Source organism: Condylura cristata, unplaced genomic scaffold (assembly GCF_000260355.1).
Source record: "Condylura cristata isolate star-nosed mole 26May11 unplaced genomic scaffold, ConCri1.0 scaffold00031, whole genome shotgun sequence".
Taxonomy (NCBI): Eukaryota; Metazoa; Chordata; class Mammalia; order Eulipotyphla; family Talpidae; genus Condylura; species Condylura cristata.
In genome coordinates, this window is record NW_004567132.1 from 2,588,908 (window position 1) to 2,603,784 (window position 14,877).

Genomic DNA, 14,877 nt, shown 5'->3' on the forward strand with positions numbered 1-14,877 from the left:
ATAAGCAATACAATTTACTGTAAGGTTGCTTAAAACTGTATTGCTTAAGTTTTCAAGTTCAGAGAAGTAAAGAACATAAAAAGAAACTTGGAATGGAATTTCCTCAGTTCAATCAAGCTCTTAACAAAATTTGTACAGCACTGGATTGGAAAAAGAAAGTTGAAAGACCCTTATTTCTAGTTTTGGCTCAGGTATTTTTGAAGAGAAAAAATACTGGGGAAGTCATCATTGTTTTTTTTAATCCTCAGTAATCTCATTTATCTATATAAAATATGAAGATTAAAGTTATAAATTTTAAGGAGAAAATTGCATTTCCAATTACTAAGTAGTCTTATATGATAAAAGCTCCAGGGTACAAACCTCTTGTGACAGTCTTTTTAGTTCTATTTCCATTTGCTCAACTTCTTGTTTACAATCCAACAATTGTTCAGTCTTTTCCTCCCTTAAATGCAAAAAATATATATATATGTATATATAAAAGAATAAGGTTTACTATTTTTAAAAACTATGATCATTATCTGCATTAATACAAAAGTAGTATAATTACTAAATATCAAGCTGAACAAAGTACTAGCTATATCTTCAATACACAGGCAAAGACAAAGAAATGATTAGGAATTTAGATATTTAATGTCATCATTCAACCCCTTGCTGACAAATTTCTCCAAAAGCTAATCTCAAGGACTAATATCCTCAAAAATTAAATGTATTTTCTCTACACCTTTCCCCTATCTTAATTCCCACTCACCTTCCTCTCTTCTATATAGTCAAAGACAAGTAAGTTTATAGAGATTTTATGCAAGACAGTACTACCTGGGTCTGAGGCTCTCCAAACTATTTTCAACATTTACATTTTAATAGCCTAAAATTCTTTTTGTTCTTTAGGATTTTTTCCTGTAACAAAAAAAATCCACAATATTTCTTTGTCTTTTTATGCCATTTTTTGCTTATTTCAATTTCTACATCCTCTTCAGAGCTAAGATCCTCAAAGTCAAGTCCTTTCTAAAAAGTTGTACTTCTCCACTTTCTTGTTCCTCAATAATAAAAAGTAAATGTTCATTGTATGTATCCCCCATACATATGTTTGAAAACTATAATTTTTAAGGGCAAAATAGTCCCTGAGATAGAGGAACCATTATTTAAACAGGTTTCATTTTTCACTGAAATGAATAATGTTTGGGTAAATAAACTCATAAAATTTAAAATTAGGACAGATTCTTAAAAGTACACTACAGGTTTAAAGAGACTTGATACATAGTCAAAATGCCCCCCAGAAATGTCATTACTAATTCAATGCAGAAGGTAAAAATATCCCTATGTGTGAAACATTTTAACAATTGTTACTGTCCTAATTTGTATTTATTTAGCTATTAAGAAATGCAAATTTAGTTTTCTTCATATCATTACATTTTTTTCTGATAAAAACTTCAACCTTTAGTGATCTGAAAGATCATTCTTATATTTTTTACATGTCAAGTATCTTTTTTAAAAAAGACTTATTTATTTATGCATACAGAACTTGGACATAGGTCAGAGGTGCAGGGGTGGTGAGAGGATTCACCAGAGACAGAGTGGGGAGCAGAACAGGCAGATTGTTGAAGTACAATGCTGAGGGGAGCAGTGGCCAGGCCAGGAGAAGTCTGCCTTGCCAGGTGGGTCACCTCCGGGGCAAGGGATCTAACTTACACCAAAACAGCTGCAGCTAAGCTTGCAGTTCTGCGCTCCAACCTGTTGTGCCACCAAGGAGGGCCCTCAAGTACCTTTTTAAAAATTAAAAATCTTTCTTTATTGTGATAACATACAGACATCAAATTATAATTTTAACCACATTTAAATGTATGATTTGATGGTACCAATTACATCATAATGTTCTTAAGTTGCTATAAGCAGAAGTTCTGCCCCTTAAATAATAACTCAAATTCCCCTTATCTCTAAGTTTAACCGTTGTCTGTATGAAATGCCTATAAAAAGTAATTCAATTAAGTGGGATCATGAAATATATATTCTTTTCTGTTTATATATATGTTTTACATCATTCTTCATTTTGTACATTTTTTCATCTCGGTTATAATCCCTACAGACTTTCTACCATCAGTTCACCCATATGCCATCACCATAGTCCCATGTGCTCTTCCCTCACCTGTTTTTATCTATTCCCCTCTCAACCCCTGTAGAATGTGCTGGTTTTGTTGATTTTTGTTTTTACTTTATTATAACTGCATTTTTTTTCCTGATCCCTTACAGTCCTGTGAGTCAAACCATTGGTATTTTTCTTTTTCTTCCTGGTTTATTTCATTAAGCATGATCCCTTCTAGCTCCATCCATGTTGCTGCAAATGGCATGAGTTTATCTTTTTGCAATCACTATGGAAAGCTGTTTGGAGGTTTCCCAATCTGCTAAAAATGGAGCTTCCATATTGATCCAGCAGTCCCACTCCCAGGTATCTGCCCAAAGGACACAACAATTTCACTTCAAAAGGACACCTGCACCCCATGTTTACTGCAGCACTATTTACAATAGGGAAGATGTGGAACCAACCCAAATGTCTAAAAAGAGATGAGCGGATCAAGAAGATGTGGTACATATACATTATGGAATATTACTCAGTAATCAAAAATGACAAATGCTATCTAACTTAATAAATTGTTTGCAAGGTTCATCCATTCATTTTTATGGCTGAATAACGTTTTCTTTTTTTGCTCAATAGCACATTTTGTTTACCTATCATCTCTTGATGAAGATTTGTGTTGTTTCCACATTTTGGTTACTGGGAATAAAACTGCAATTAATATTAACATACGAGTACACCTACGATGACAAAAGAAATGGATAGCAATCTCCAGCTCATAGATGAAAAGAATTAACATGATCAAAATGGCCAGGCTACCAAAAGCAGTTTATAAATTCAATTTAATTTCAATAAAAATTTTAATGGCATTCTTCACTGACATGGAACTAATATTGCTGAAGTTCACATGGAATCATAAAAATAAACCTCAAACATTCAAAGCTGTTCTGCCTTTTTGGCATAAAAACTATACTCTCAGACTCAAACTATACTACAAAGCCATTATTATCAAAATAGCATGGTGCTGGGGAAAAACCAGACACACAGACCAATGGAACTGAACTGAAAATCCAGAAATAAAGTGACATATATATTGGCAATTAATCTATGTCAGAGGAGAAAAGAATAGACACTGGAACAAGGAAAAACTCTTTTCAATAAATGGTGCTAGGAAAATTGCACTACCAGAAGCAAAAGAATGAAATCTGACTTAGTAGTTCACATCAAACACAAAAGCAAACTCAAAACAGATGAAAGACTTGAAGACCCGAATCCATAGCTATATAGGCAAAACACTTCATCTCAATAAAAGCTTTGAAGATTCTTCTGCAGAAGCAAAAAAAAAAAAAAAAAAAAAGTGAAGATAAACAGCTGGGATTACATTAAACTAAAAAATTCTAAACAGCAAGAGAGACAGTAACCAAAACAGAGACATCCTATAGAATGGGAGAAAATATGTGCACATCATACAACTGATATGAAAGAGCTAAAGAACTTATAAAACTCAGCAAAAACAGTCCAAAAATGACAGAAACGCTAAAAAATTGAAAAACAAACAAGAAACACTTCTCCAAAGAAGAAAGGCGAATAGTCAACAGGTATATGAAACGATGTTCAGCATTACTAACCATCAGAGAAAAGAAATCAAAACCACCAGATACTACCTCACACCTGTGAGAAACAGCAAATGCTGGCAAGGATATGGAGAAAAGAATGCTGTTACACTGCTGATGGGAATGCAGATTCTCCAGCCACTATGGGTGGAAGACACTCAAAACACTAAATATGATGTACTTTGTGATCCAGCAATTCCATTCCTAGGAATTTACCCAAAGAATACAGAAACACAAATTCTAAAGGAAATCTGTATTCCTATGTTTATTGTAGCACTATTTACAGTAGCCAAATTATGGAAACCTAAATGCCCCCAAATATATGAATGGATCACGAAGGTATGGTGTTTGTGTACACATACACAGAATATTATTCAGTGATCAAAAGACAAACTCATGCCATTTGTAGCAACATAGATGAAGTTGGAAGAGATTGTGTTAGCCAAAATAAGTCAGAAGCAAAAGAAAAATAATTAATGTTTATATTTACAAGTGAAATATAGGAAAGCTGAACAAAGGGTTAGGAAAAAGCCAGAATTTACAAGCTGACTGTAGATTTGAAGAAAACAATTAGGCAGAGGAGGCACAGGGGTGAAAAGAGGGGAGGGACGAACAAAGGGGATTATGGTAATGGTTCACCACTGATGTGTTGGTGGGAGATTTATGGGGACAACAAAAGGTGAACAATGGTGTAAAAAAGCAAATTTTATACACACACACACACACACACACACAATATGTGTATATGTTTGAATCCCTATTCTCAATTTTGAGGGATAAACCTAGGAATGGAATTACTGACGTTTCTGCAAATTGTTTTAACTCTTTGAGAAATATTGTCAAGTGCCTTTATCTTTCTTGGATGTTTACATATTTAAACTTTTTTGTACAATTATAGCAACCATTTCACTTTTTATGTTTTTTCATTATTTATTTTCTACATTGTTAATTTTGGTATTTGATTTCTCCCCTCAGGTGTAGTTCCTATAGTTCTCCCTCCATCGTAGCATCAGCGATCCATCTCCATAGTCCTGTGTGCTCTTCCCTCCCATTCTAACCTCTCTCCTTCCCTATCACTTGCTGTATGTATGCCTCTGACCTATGGTTAGCTTGCAAGTTTTGGCTTTTTCCTGACCCTCTGTTCAGTTTCTCTATATTCTACATATAAGTGAAACCATCCTATATTTATCTTTTTCCTTTTCACTTAGGTTTTTTAGCATAACACTTTCAACTCCTTCTATCTTACTAGACATGACATGAGTTTATCTTTTTTGATTGGTGAGCAGTAGTCTACTGTGTATATAGGACCATTTATCTGGGGCCTTTAGGTTGTTTCTATATCTTGGCTATTATAAATAGTTCTGCAATAAACATAGGAGTACAGGTTTCCTTTAGAATTCATGTTTTGGTGTTCTTTGGGTAGGTTCCTAGACGTGGAATTGCTGGATTCTAAGGTACATCCATTTTAAGTGTTTTGAGAGTCCTCCAGTGCATAGAGGCTGGACCAATTAATATTACCACCAGCAGTGTAAAGAGGGTCCTTTTCAACCACATCCTTTTCAGCATTTGTTGTGTCTAATTTTTAAAATATGGGCCATTCTCACAGGTGTGAGGTGGTATAGCTCACTGTGTTTTCAATTTGTATTTCCTGGAAAATAAGTATATCACAACAAATTTCTTTTCAAAAACTACTTCTTTTGCTTCACATAAAGCTCTTCCTCAGGGAATACACACTCATCTATATTTGTCTTCTTGTTTCATCATTATTTCATTTTTTTACATTTAGCTCTTTAATCCATCTGAAATTCACTTTGCTGTATGTGACGTATGACTTGAAATAAAACAGCCATGAATATCTAAGCAATGAGAATTCCATTCACACCTTCCCTCTAAGATTGTTTCCCATAGGCTTAACTGTCTGATTTAATTCAATGGAATTTTTTATCTTTTTGAAGACTTTAAAACTGTTTAATATTAAATGATTTAATAGTTAAAAAGTTATTTTTCACACTGTCTCTCGTTTAGCAGCCATGACTCCATAGTCTTAAGTTTTTCTGCTTCTCTACATATTAATTCTCTTACCTTTTGTTGATTTCATGTTTTATATACCCATCTTTCAGCTAACAATTATCAAGCGTTCATTAACTGTGCCAGGCACTTTCACTAAGCACTTTACATGTTGCCAGGTCTTAATCCTCACAAAAGCCCTCTAATAAAATAGTAGTAGGAATAGCAGCCTACATTTATTAAGCAATTACATATTAGACATTGTCCTAATTCACATATTTACGTTACTTACAAACTCTACAGCAGGTAAAAATTATTATTCCTACTTAACAGGTAAGGAAAACAAGCAGACTCAGAGAAATTAAGTAACTTCATTAAGAAGTGAAAAGCAGGCCCTCCTTGGTGGCGCAGCGAGTTAAAGCACAGCACTAAGAAGCTAAAACCACTGCAGAACGAGTTTGATTGCTGCCTGCCCCTGAGGTGATCCACATGGCATGCAGACCTCTCCTGACCCACCAGCTGCTCCCCTCAGCAGTGTACTTCATCGATCTGCCTGTTCTGCTCCCCACTCTGTCTCTGGTGAATCCTCTCACCGCCCTGCATCTCTGGCCTGAACCCCAGTTCTGTATCTATAAATAAATAAATCTTTAAAAAAAAAAAAAAGAAGAAGAAGTGAAGTGAAAAGCAACCCTCCCTGGTGATGCAGCACTATGATGCTTGCTGCAGCTGCTTCAGCATGGGTTTGATTTCAGGCCAGGGAGGTGATCCACATGGTGCAACAGACCTCTCCTATCTTGCCCACTGCACCCTTCAGTAGTGTTCTTAGTCAATATGCCTGTTCTGCCCCCCACTGTGTCTCTGCTGAATCCTCTCACTGTCCCTGCACCTCTGTCCTATACCCCAGTTCTATATGCATAAACAAACAAACCTTACCAAAACAAACTAAAAACTGGGAGAAAAGAGTGAAAAGCCAGGATTCACACTAAGGCAACATGTCTCTAAAGTTCATGCATTTGATTATATGCTGGATTTCTTTAGAGTATATTGTAAGTCTCATGTTTAGATGAAGAAACTGGGTAACATGGTAAATGGTTTAGTCTGCCTTTAACTAATTAAACAGTTCTTTAATGTTTATGCTTTTCATGTTCTTCCTGGGCAATCTTATCTACTCCCAAGACTTCAACTACTACTTGAAGTTGCATATTTTTCTGTACCAGTATACTTCATGATCCCAACTATTCTCTATTCTGCAACATGGAGCAGACAGTCATTCATCCAATGATCATCTTCACAGAAAGATTTCAAACATAGTTCAAACTAATTATGCTAAAAACTAAACTTAACTTTTACTTTCACCTTATTACTTCCTTATATTCCCTGAGTAAATAACATTATCATCAACAGAGGTAGTGACTACAGGAAACTAGGAATTATACCAAAGACTCCATCTTCTCCCTTACCTCCTTTCTCTTCCTTCACATTATCCAACCTCAGATCAGGTCCACACCACTTTTTGCCTGAACTTTCTTTCAATCAACCTCCCAATGCCTCCAGAATTAATTGAAAAAATTAATTTGCCTAGTACTTAAGTGTGTCTACTTTTCTATACAAAAGTTCCCCAGTGAATATCCACTATTTCAAGTGCTACATACATGACCTTCCATGTATCCACTTTATCATTTTTCAACTTGACTTTTTTTTGCCATGCCCCTTATTCTATTAAACTTGTTGCTGTTCCTTCTCCTTAGAATACTAAATTAAGCCTTTTCAAACTAGTCAGTCTTACATCAGCTGAATTGCAGCTTTCTACAAAGCCTCCCTAATACTACTTTTCCTATCCCAACTCTGAAAAATCAAAACTACTTTTAATTTCAATTGCATACTATACATACTTCACATTATCCCTGATCTGTTGTACAAGTTTATTGGGGATATAATGTATAGCATGATGACAAATTTGTAACATAGCTAATAGCTCTGTATTACATATTTGAAAGTAGCTGAAATATCTTAAAGTTCTCATAAAAAAATTTGTGACTATATATGGTAATACATATTAACTAGACTTACTGTGGGATCATTTCACAATGTATACAAGTGCTGACTCATTATTTTGTGCAACAGAAACCAATATAAAGCTCTAAGTCAATTATACCTCTAAAAATTAATGAACAATTTAAACTCACAACTTAATCTTAAAAAAGGGCAAAAGATTTGAATAGTTTTCTAAAGAAGCTATGAAAATGGCCAATGAACATAGGCAAAAATGTTAAACATCATTATTATCACACATCATAAGTTAAAACTACAATGATAGATCATTTCACAACCACTAGGATGGCTAATACTCAAAAAGGTGTATAATAACAAGTACTGGTGAGGATATAAAAAAACTGGAGTCTTCATACATTGGTGATAAGAATGCAGAATGGTACAGTCTAGTAATCTAACAGTTCCTCAAAAGGTTAAACAAAGAGTCATTATGTGATCCAACAACAACATGTAACAAAATTGAAAAATCTACATCTAACCAAAGGGCTCACATTAATATGCACAGCAGCATTATTTGTAATAGTCAAAAAGCAGATACCAATTCAAATGTTCAACTAATAAATGGATAAACAAAATGTGCTATCATTTATATAATGGAAAACAACCAACAATTAAAAAGGAGTAAAGCACTGATAGATGTTATAGCACGAATGAGCCTTGACAACTTTATGCTCAAGAAAGAATTCCCTCACAAACAAATCACAAAAAGTATGAAAACAGTATTTGTCAGGAGCCAAGGCAAAAGGAGATTGTGAGTGACTTCTAATGGGTATATAGTTTCTTTTGGGGTAATAAAAATGCTTTGGAATTAAGAGTATGAGGGTTGCACACTTCTGAATATACTAAAAATGACTGAATTTTACACTTTAAAAGGGTGAATTTTTTGGTATATGAATTATACCCCACAGAGGTGGTGTTAAAAAAAGCATTTATAGCTTGTATGAAAGGAAAATTCTGAAAACAGGGATACATGTAAGGCAGGCAGGATTATAATGAAGAAAGTTCTTATAGTGTTAACTACTACACAGAAGTGAAATTGTATTATAAAAGGGTTAACTTTTTTCACCTAAATTGCAAATAATACTTTGATTCTGTGTGCTAATAAATCAGGAACAACTATTATGTAACACCCATAAATAATAAGGCTGTTACTAATTTTCAGTTCTCATTACATTTAGTTTTTATATAGTTTCTATAATATATAAGGCAACTTGAGCTACTTTTGTCCACCATGATTTTTATACTTCATCACTTTAGTAAAGATCTGTCCCAACAAAAGGATTTACAACAAATAATAGAAGAAAATTGTGAAGAAACACATTTTCAAAGGGTAACAAGGATATTAGATAGTATTTTATAAAATATCTATTACTGGGAATAACTGCTATATCTAGTATGTACTTTTTGCTCATTAAAATTTTCAGTTACATTCTCAAATCAAATTTTCAAAAGTTGTCTAAAATTTTAATACGTTCCATGGTCAAGTAAATTTTATTAAAAAATCAAATTCTAATATATTGCAAAATGTTAAATTCACAGCCATCACTGCAATTCTAATTGCATGCTTTATCTAAAGACTGAAGAAGATTGCGCTAAATTATATGGAACAAACTAGTGTTCACTGTTTAGGCTATCCATTAACTGCCAGTCAAACTAATAACAGCAATCTTTCCCATAATTTGCTGGGTGCAGCTGTTTATAGAATATCCTGGGCGTGTTCACTTCAACAGATACATAATAATGCAGACATCCACAAAGAAAGCTGTATTTTTTGTTTTCAAATTTCCTATAGATGGTATACTTTTTGTACCTAGCACAGTATTCAAAGCATTTTCTTAAGCTTAAATAATCTGTAAATAAACTTAATTGCTACATTGTGGCTTTAAATTTAAAATCTGCACTCTAAAACCCAAATTCCAACAAAACAAACAAAAAGAAAGAAAAAACGCCAAAGCATAAAAATTCTGTTCTTTTTTAAATGCAAAATAAAATATCTCCAGCAGAGATTTCTTTATATGTACATAAAATTATATATACATATAAACATTATATATACATATAAACATTTCTTTGTATGTGATTCACTAAAAATGCCTATGTGTGACTTTTCTGTAATGATATTGGAAATTTAAGTAAATATAATTTCCTTAGCAATGAACAACTTAAATATTTACCATTTCTAAGTGCACAACTCAGGTATATTAATTACTAAATACAGGTGAAATGCACACAACACATTTTTAATATGGCAAGTCAACAATGCAGTCTTTTAAATACTCATTATAAAAGAGCTAAATTTACTGACATGTATTAGTGGTTCCTAGCACTTTACATTTTTACAAAATATAAAAATATGACAATAAACAGACTGCAATTTATCAAGGAAGAATTATTTTATAAAAAAAAAGGATATTTTAACACTGAAAAGACAGTAAGCTCATAAATCCACAATAAAGGACATTATTTAAATTGTAAAATCTATGCCAGTACCCTTATCTGTCACATTCTGGCAAATAACAAGTCAAAATTGGACTCAGGATAGCAACTGGGAACCAGTGATTTATATTCTGTAGCCTAAAAATATTGGTGAAGTCACCTTTGCAACCAAATAAACTCAATGAGCCTTGAAAATCACCAACTTACAATTCCTGCCTAAGCCTTCTGATCTTAGCCTTAGCATCTGCTAGTTCTACTGATAGATGCTGTCGACTTTCTGTCCGCTTCATGCCAGGAGAACCACAGGGTGACTGTGCAGCTGAAGAGGCATGGGGTAGAAAATGAAGACCATCCCGCTCTTCAGAGAGTTCTATGATAGTCTAAGGAAATAGAGAAATAAACACAATCACTTCTAATATTCTACATGCCAGAGAATGAAACACATCAATATGGTTCCTAGAATCTAGGTATTGTACTACCATATCAAAAACAATTTAATGGTAAAAAATACTTTAACTTTGTAATATTTAATGATTATCTTTTAAAGATTCAATCAACAGTTCACAGATGAGTTGTTCAATAGTTAATATTAGAATAAGACAGTATTTTTCTCTTCCTAGCTTTGTTAACAAAAGAAATCGATTGCAGTAAAATAACTACACCAGACACCAACCGCCGGAAAGGCATAACAAATTTATCAATAAGAAATTAATAATAAATGATATATATATATACAACTATGTTATCCAATATGGTTAAACAATAACACAAATGTTTAATTTCGCATTTAAAAATAAGACTAATTTCCTTAGTCACATTAACCACATTTCAAGTGTGCAACAGCCATTACCTATCCATTACCATACTGAATAGAGTAGAAGTACAATCTTGCCATTACTGCAGAACTGGACAACAATGCTCTAGAATTATAAACAGGGACCTCAGAGGAACCAAACCTAAACCTCAGAAGATTAGTTCAATCTTCTTCAATCTGTAGGTAAGGTACTGAGGCACAGAATAATTTGTCCGTATCATACAACTAACTAGGGGCGATGAGAAGACACCAGGCCAGTCTCTTGACTCTGTATCTTATTTGTCTTTTCTTTATTGGAACAATATAGTTCCAATTTGCTTCCCACATCACAATGCTTCATTTTAGTTCATTTTCCACAGACTCTTCATGGGTCTTCTCATAGACTTAGCAACAGTATGTGAAAACCTTTTGACACAAAATTTGTGTAACATAGAGATATAAATTCAGTAAAACATCCATTTTTCTGGTAAAAGGAAGAGAACTGAAGAAATTACTTGTGCCACAGTATCATTAAAAAAGTGAAGAGTAGGGCCCTCCCTGGTGGTGCAGCAGGTTAAAATACTGCACTAAGAAGCTAAAGCCACTTCAGCATGAGTTCAATCCCCGCCCCAGAGGTGATCATGGGTGGCAGACCAGATCTCTCCTGACCTGCCCGCTACTCCCCTCAGCAGTACACTTTGTCAGTCGGCCTGTTCTGCTCCCCACTCTATCTCTGGTGAATTCACTCATCACCCCTGCACCTCTGGCTATGTGAAGAGTAATTATAAATAGGTCACCAAATGATACTTTCTAGATTGAAGTGAAACAATTATGACAAAAAATTAATCAAAATAGGAAAAAAAAGTTAAAGGGAAAAATCTAAGAAAGAACTTGTTCAATCCAACTGAATGATACAGGTTAATTTTTCACATATATTTTTGGTCTACTGGAAATACAAATTGTATATTCTTCCCCTTAAAATTGGGTCTATGCCAGTTAACAATGTGCTTCCTGAATACTTGAGTCCAGAGAATCAGCCCACCATTTTTTTCCTTACTAAAAAAAACAAATTAAAATGAAAATGCTTAGAGAGGCATGATAAACTTTAATTTTTCAAATAATCCCGGTGTTTTATATTCCTTAAGTTTTGACATAGATGATGTATTTTGTTCACTTTTCCAAAATGTCTTCTCTTTCATTCATATTAATCATTTCATGTAAGTTAGATAAAAAAAATTTGTAGATGTCCTTCAGTTATAAAATAACCAAATTTTTTTTGGAATTATGGAGAAGGTGGAAGAGACCTTAATAAAATATCCTTATTGTCCTGAAATACAAGTAAAGGAATATTTTAGGAAACAGATAAAGCAGTGAAAAGACTAATATAAAAACAAGAGACAGCATATGGTTCATAAATCTATTAAAAATGAAATGACCTAGGCCCTCCCTGGTGGCGCAGCGGGTTAAAGCACAGCACTGAGAATCTAAAGCCACTTCCGCATGAGTTCGATTCCCGTCTGCCCCGGAGGTGACCACATGGCGCGGCAGACCTCTCCTAACCCACCCGCTGCTCTCCTCAGCAGTGTACTTCGTTGATCTGCCTGTTCTGTTCCCCACTCTGTCTCTGGTGACGTCTCTCACCTCCCCTGAGCCTCTGGCCTATACCCCAGTTCTGTATGCACAAATAAATAAATCTTTAAAAAAAAAAAAAAAGAGTAACAGCAGAGGGAAGTTAGAGCCAGCTTTAAAAAAAAAAAAAATGAAATTACCTAAGTTTCTCAGGATAAGTTTGAAAGATATTAGGGGTGTTTTTAATTCTCTCTTTTCTGCATTTGGTCTCAGTGTCCTAACTACTTAAAAATTAAACTCCTGCTCTGGTATTTTTAATTTACTTTCTGTATTTTCTTTTGCTACCTGAAGAAAAAGTGAAAAATCCCTATCAGAACTGAATACAGAGACATAAAAATTTTGTTCAGAAAAACATAATCTTTTTTTCTTATTTTTTATTAATTAATTTATTTACGTTATTGTTCATTTTAAAACAATGTTTACTTCCCCCTCCCGTCATCACCACAGTCCTCCCCACATTCTTCCCTCCCTCTTTCCCATCCTTTTCTGGCTCCTCCCCCTGTAGGATATCTCTGGGTTTATAACTGTCTGGTTTTGGTTTTTGTTGTATTGTGTCCTATATTGTAGTAACTGCATACTTTTTCCCCTCTATGTTTCATTTGGTTCTCTTATATTCCTCCTATATGTAAAACCATCTGATACTTTTCTTTTTCCTTCTGACTTATTTCACTGAATATAATCCCTTCTAGCACCATCCATGTTGCTGCAAATGGCATGAGTTTATCTTTTTTGATTGCTTTGTAGTATTCCATTGTGTACATATACCACATCTTCCTGATCCAATCATCTAGTTTTGGACATCTGGGTTGTTTCCAGGTTTTACTTACTGTAAATAGCGCTGCAATAAACATAGGGATGCATGTATCCTTATTAATTAATGTTTTTGTGTCCTTTGGGTAGTTCCCTAGGAGAGGAATTGCTGGGTCATATGTTAACTCCATTTTTAATAGTCTGAGGAATGAATCTCCATATAGCTTTCAATAGTGGCTGTCTCAGTTTGCATTCCCACCAGCAATGTAGGAGTTCCGTTTCCACCGCAATCTCGACAACATTTGTTATTAGTTTTTGACATGTGCCTTACTCACTGGTATGAGGTAGTTATCTCATTGTGGTTTTGATTTGCATTTCCCTGATTATAAGGGATAATGAACAATTAGGAAAAATTCTTTAGGAATTTCTTCTATATGTTCTTTCATTCTTTTATATACCTTTTCTATATACTCTCTCATAATATCAACAGTAATCAAATCCTCTATAAACAAGCTCAAATTATCTCTTCCATGGAAATGGGAATGATCAAAGCTATACAGTCTCCTGAATGGCAGCATGCTTTGGTTTATTATCAAGAAAATTATCACTCACCACCAAATGCACTGAATTCTAGACTGCTTGAAAAATTACACTGTTTTCAGAGATTACAGACAAAAAAAAAACTGGTGAAATTTTACTTTTTAATAAGCAAAGAGCTTTTAAAGGAACTTATAATTCTCTTTTGTTACAATCATACCTCTTTAATGCCTATAATAATTTGAAAACTTTGGTGGAATATTTTATTCAAAACACCTGTTATTCTCCTTTGATTAACAATTTTTTCCAACCTTAGAATGTAGCAATAAAACTAAGAAATTAACCTTAAGCAAATTCTTATGCTTCAAGGTAATGATTTTTCCACTTACATCAATGGTATTTTCATTTTCACACTTCTGTACTATTGCCAAAGCTATTGGGGATAACTAAAACACACAGGACTAACTTAGAATAATTTAAAAGGAAAGAAGAGAAGAAAACCTAATTGCACTGTGTTTAATAGCAATTTGGGACTTTTTAAAAGTCCTTTCTGGTTCCTCTGTTGCATACAAAAAAAATACATGTAAGGTATTTTGTTACCTGTCCCTAAGAAACACTATTAATTCTAAAAACTCTCTAAAGTTACTTTTTTTAAAAGTGAAATTTCATTAACATACTGAAAGTAATACACAGACCTCTGAATGTTCATCTCTCTCATCTATAAGTCTTCTTAGGTGTGATGCCATATTTTTCAAGAGTGGTTCTATTTCCTCCTGAGACATATCAGTTACTTCCATCCACTGCAGATCAAACACATTTTCTTGATTATGGGTTACCTTTGGGGGTAAAAAAAGAAATAATTAAAAAACAACATATTTAAAAATCTATTTTTATTAGTTTATATATGTGTGTGTGTGTATATATCACATATATATGTATATTACACACAATATAATAAAAATTAGAAAAGCAAATATGATCTCTAAAAAAAC

At 33.7% G+C, this 14,877-nt stretch overlaps 1 protein-coding gene across 3 annotated transcripts in view; it reads right to left on the reverse strand.

Moving 5' to 3' along the window:
- Positions 1-14,877, reverse strand: part of CCDC88A (coiled-coil domain containing 88A) — a 137,319-nt gene that overhangs the window by 77,588 nt on the left and 44,854 nt on the right. For all 3 annotated transcript variants that reach the window (XR_001145947.1, XM_004691409.2, XM_012731528.1), the window contains exons 7-9: positions 14,581-14,721; positions 10,384-10,556; positions 361-442 (exon numbers count right to left, since the gene is read on the reverse strand). Coding sequence is in view for 2 of the 3 variants with exons in the window: in XM_004691409.2 (XP_004691466.1) it covers positions 361-442; positions 10,384-10,556; positions 14,581-14,721 (396 nt within the window). In the remaining variant the exon portion in view is untranslated. The remainder of the gene's footprint in view (positions 1-360; positions 443-10,383; positions 10,557-14,580; positions 14,722-14,877) is intronic.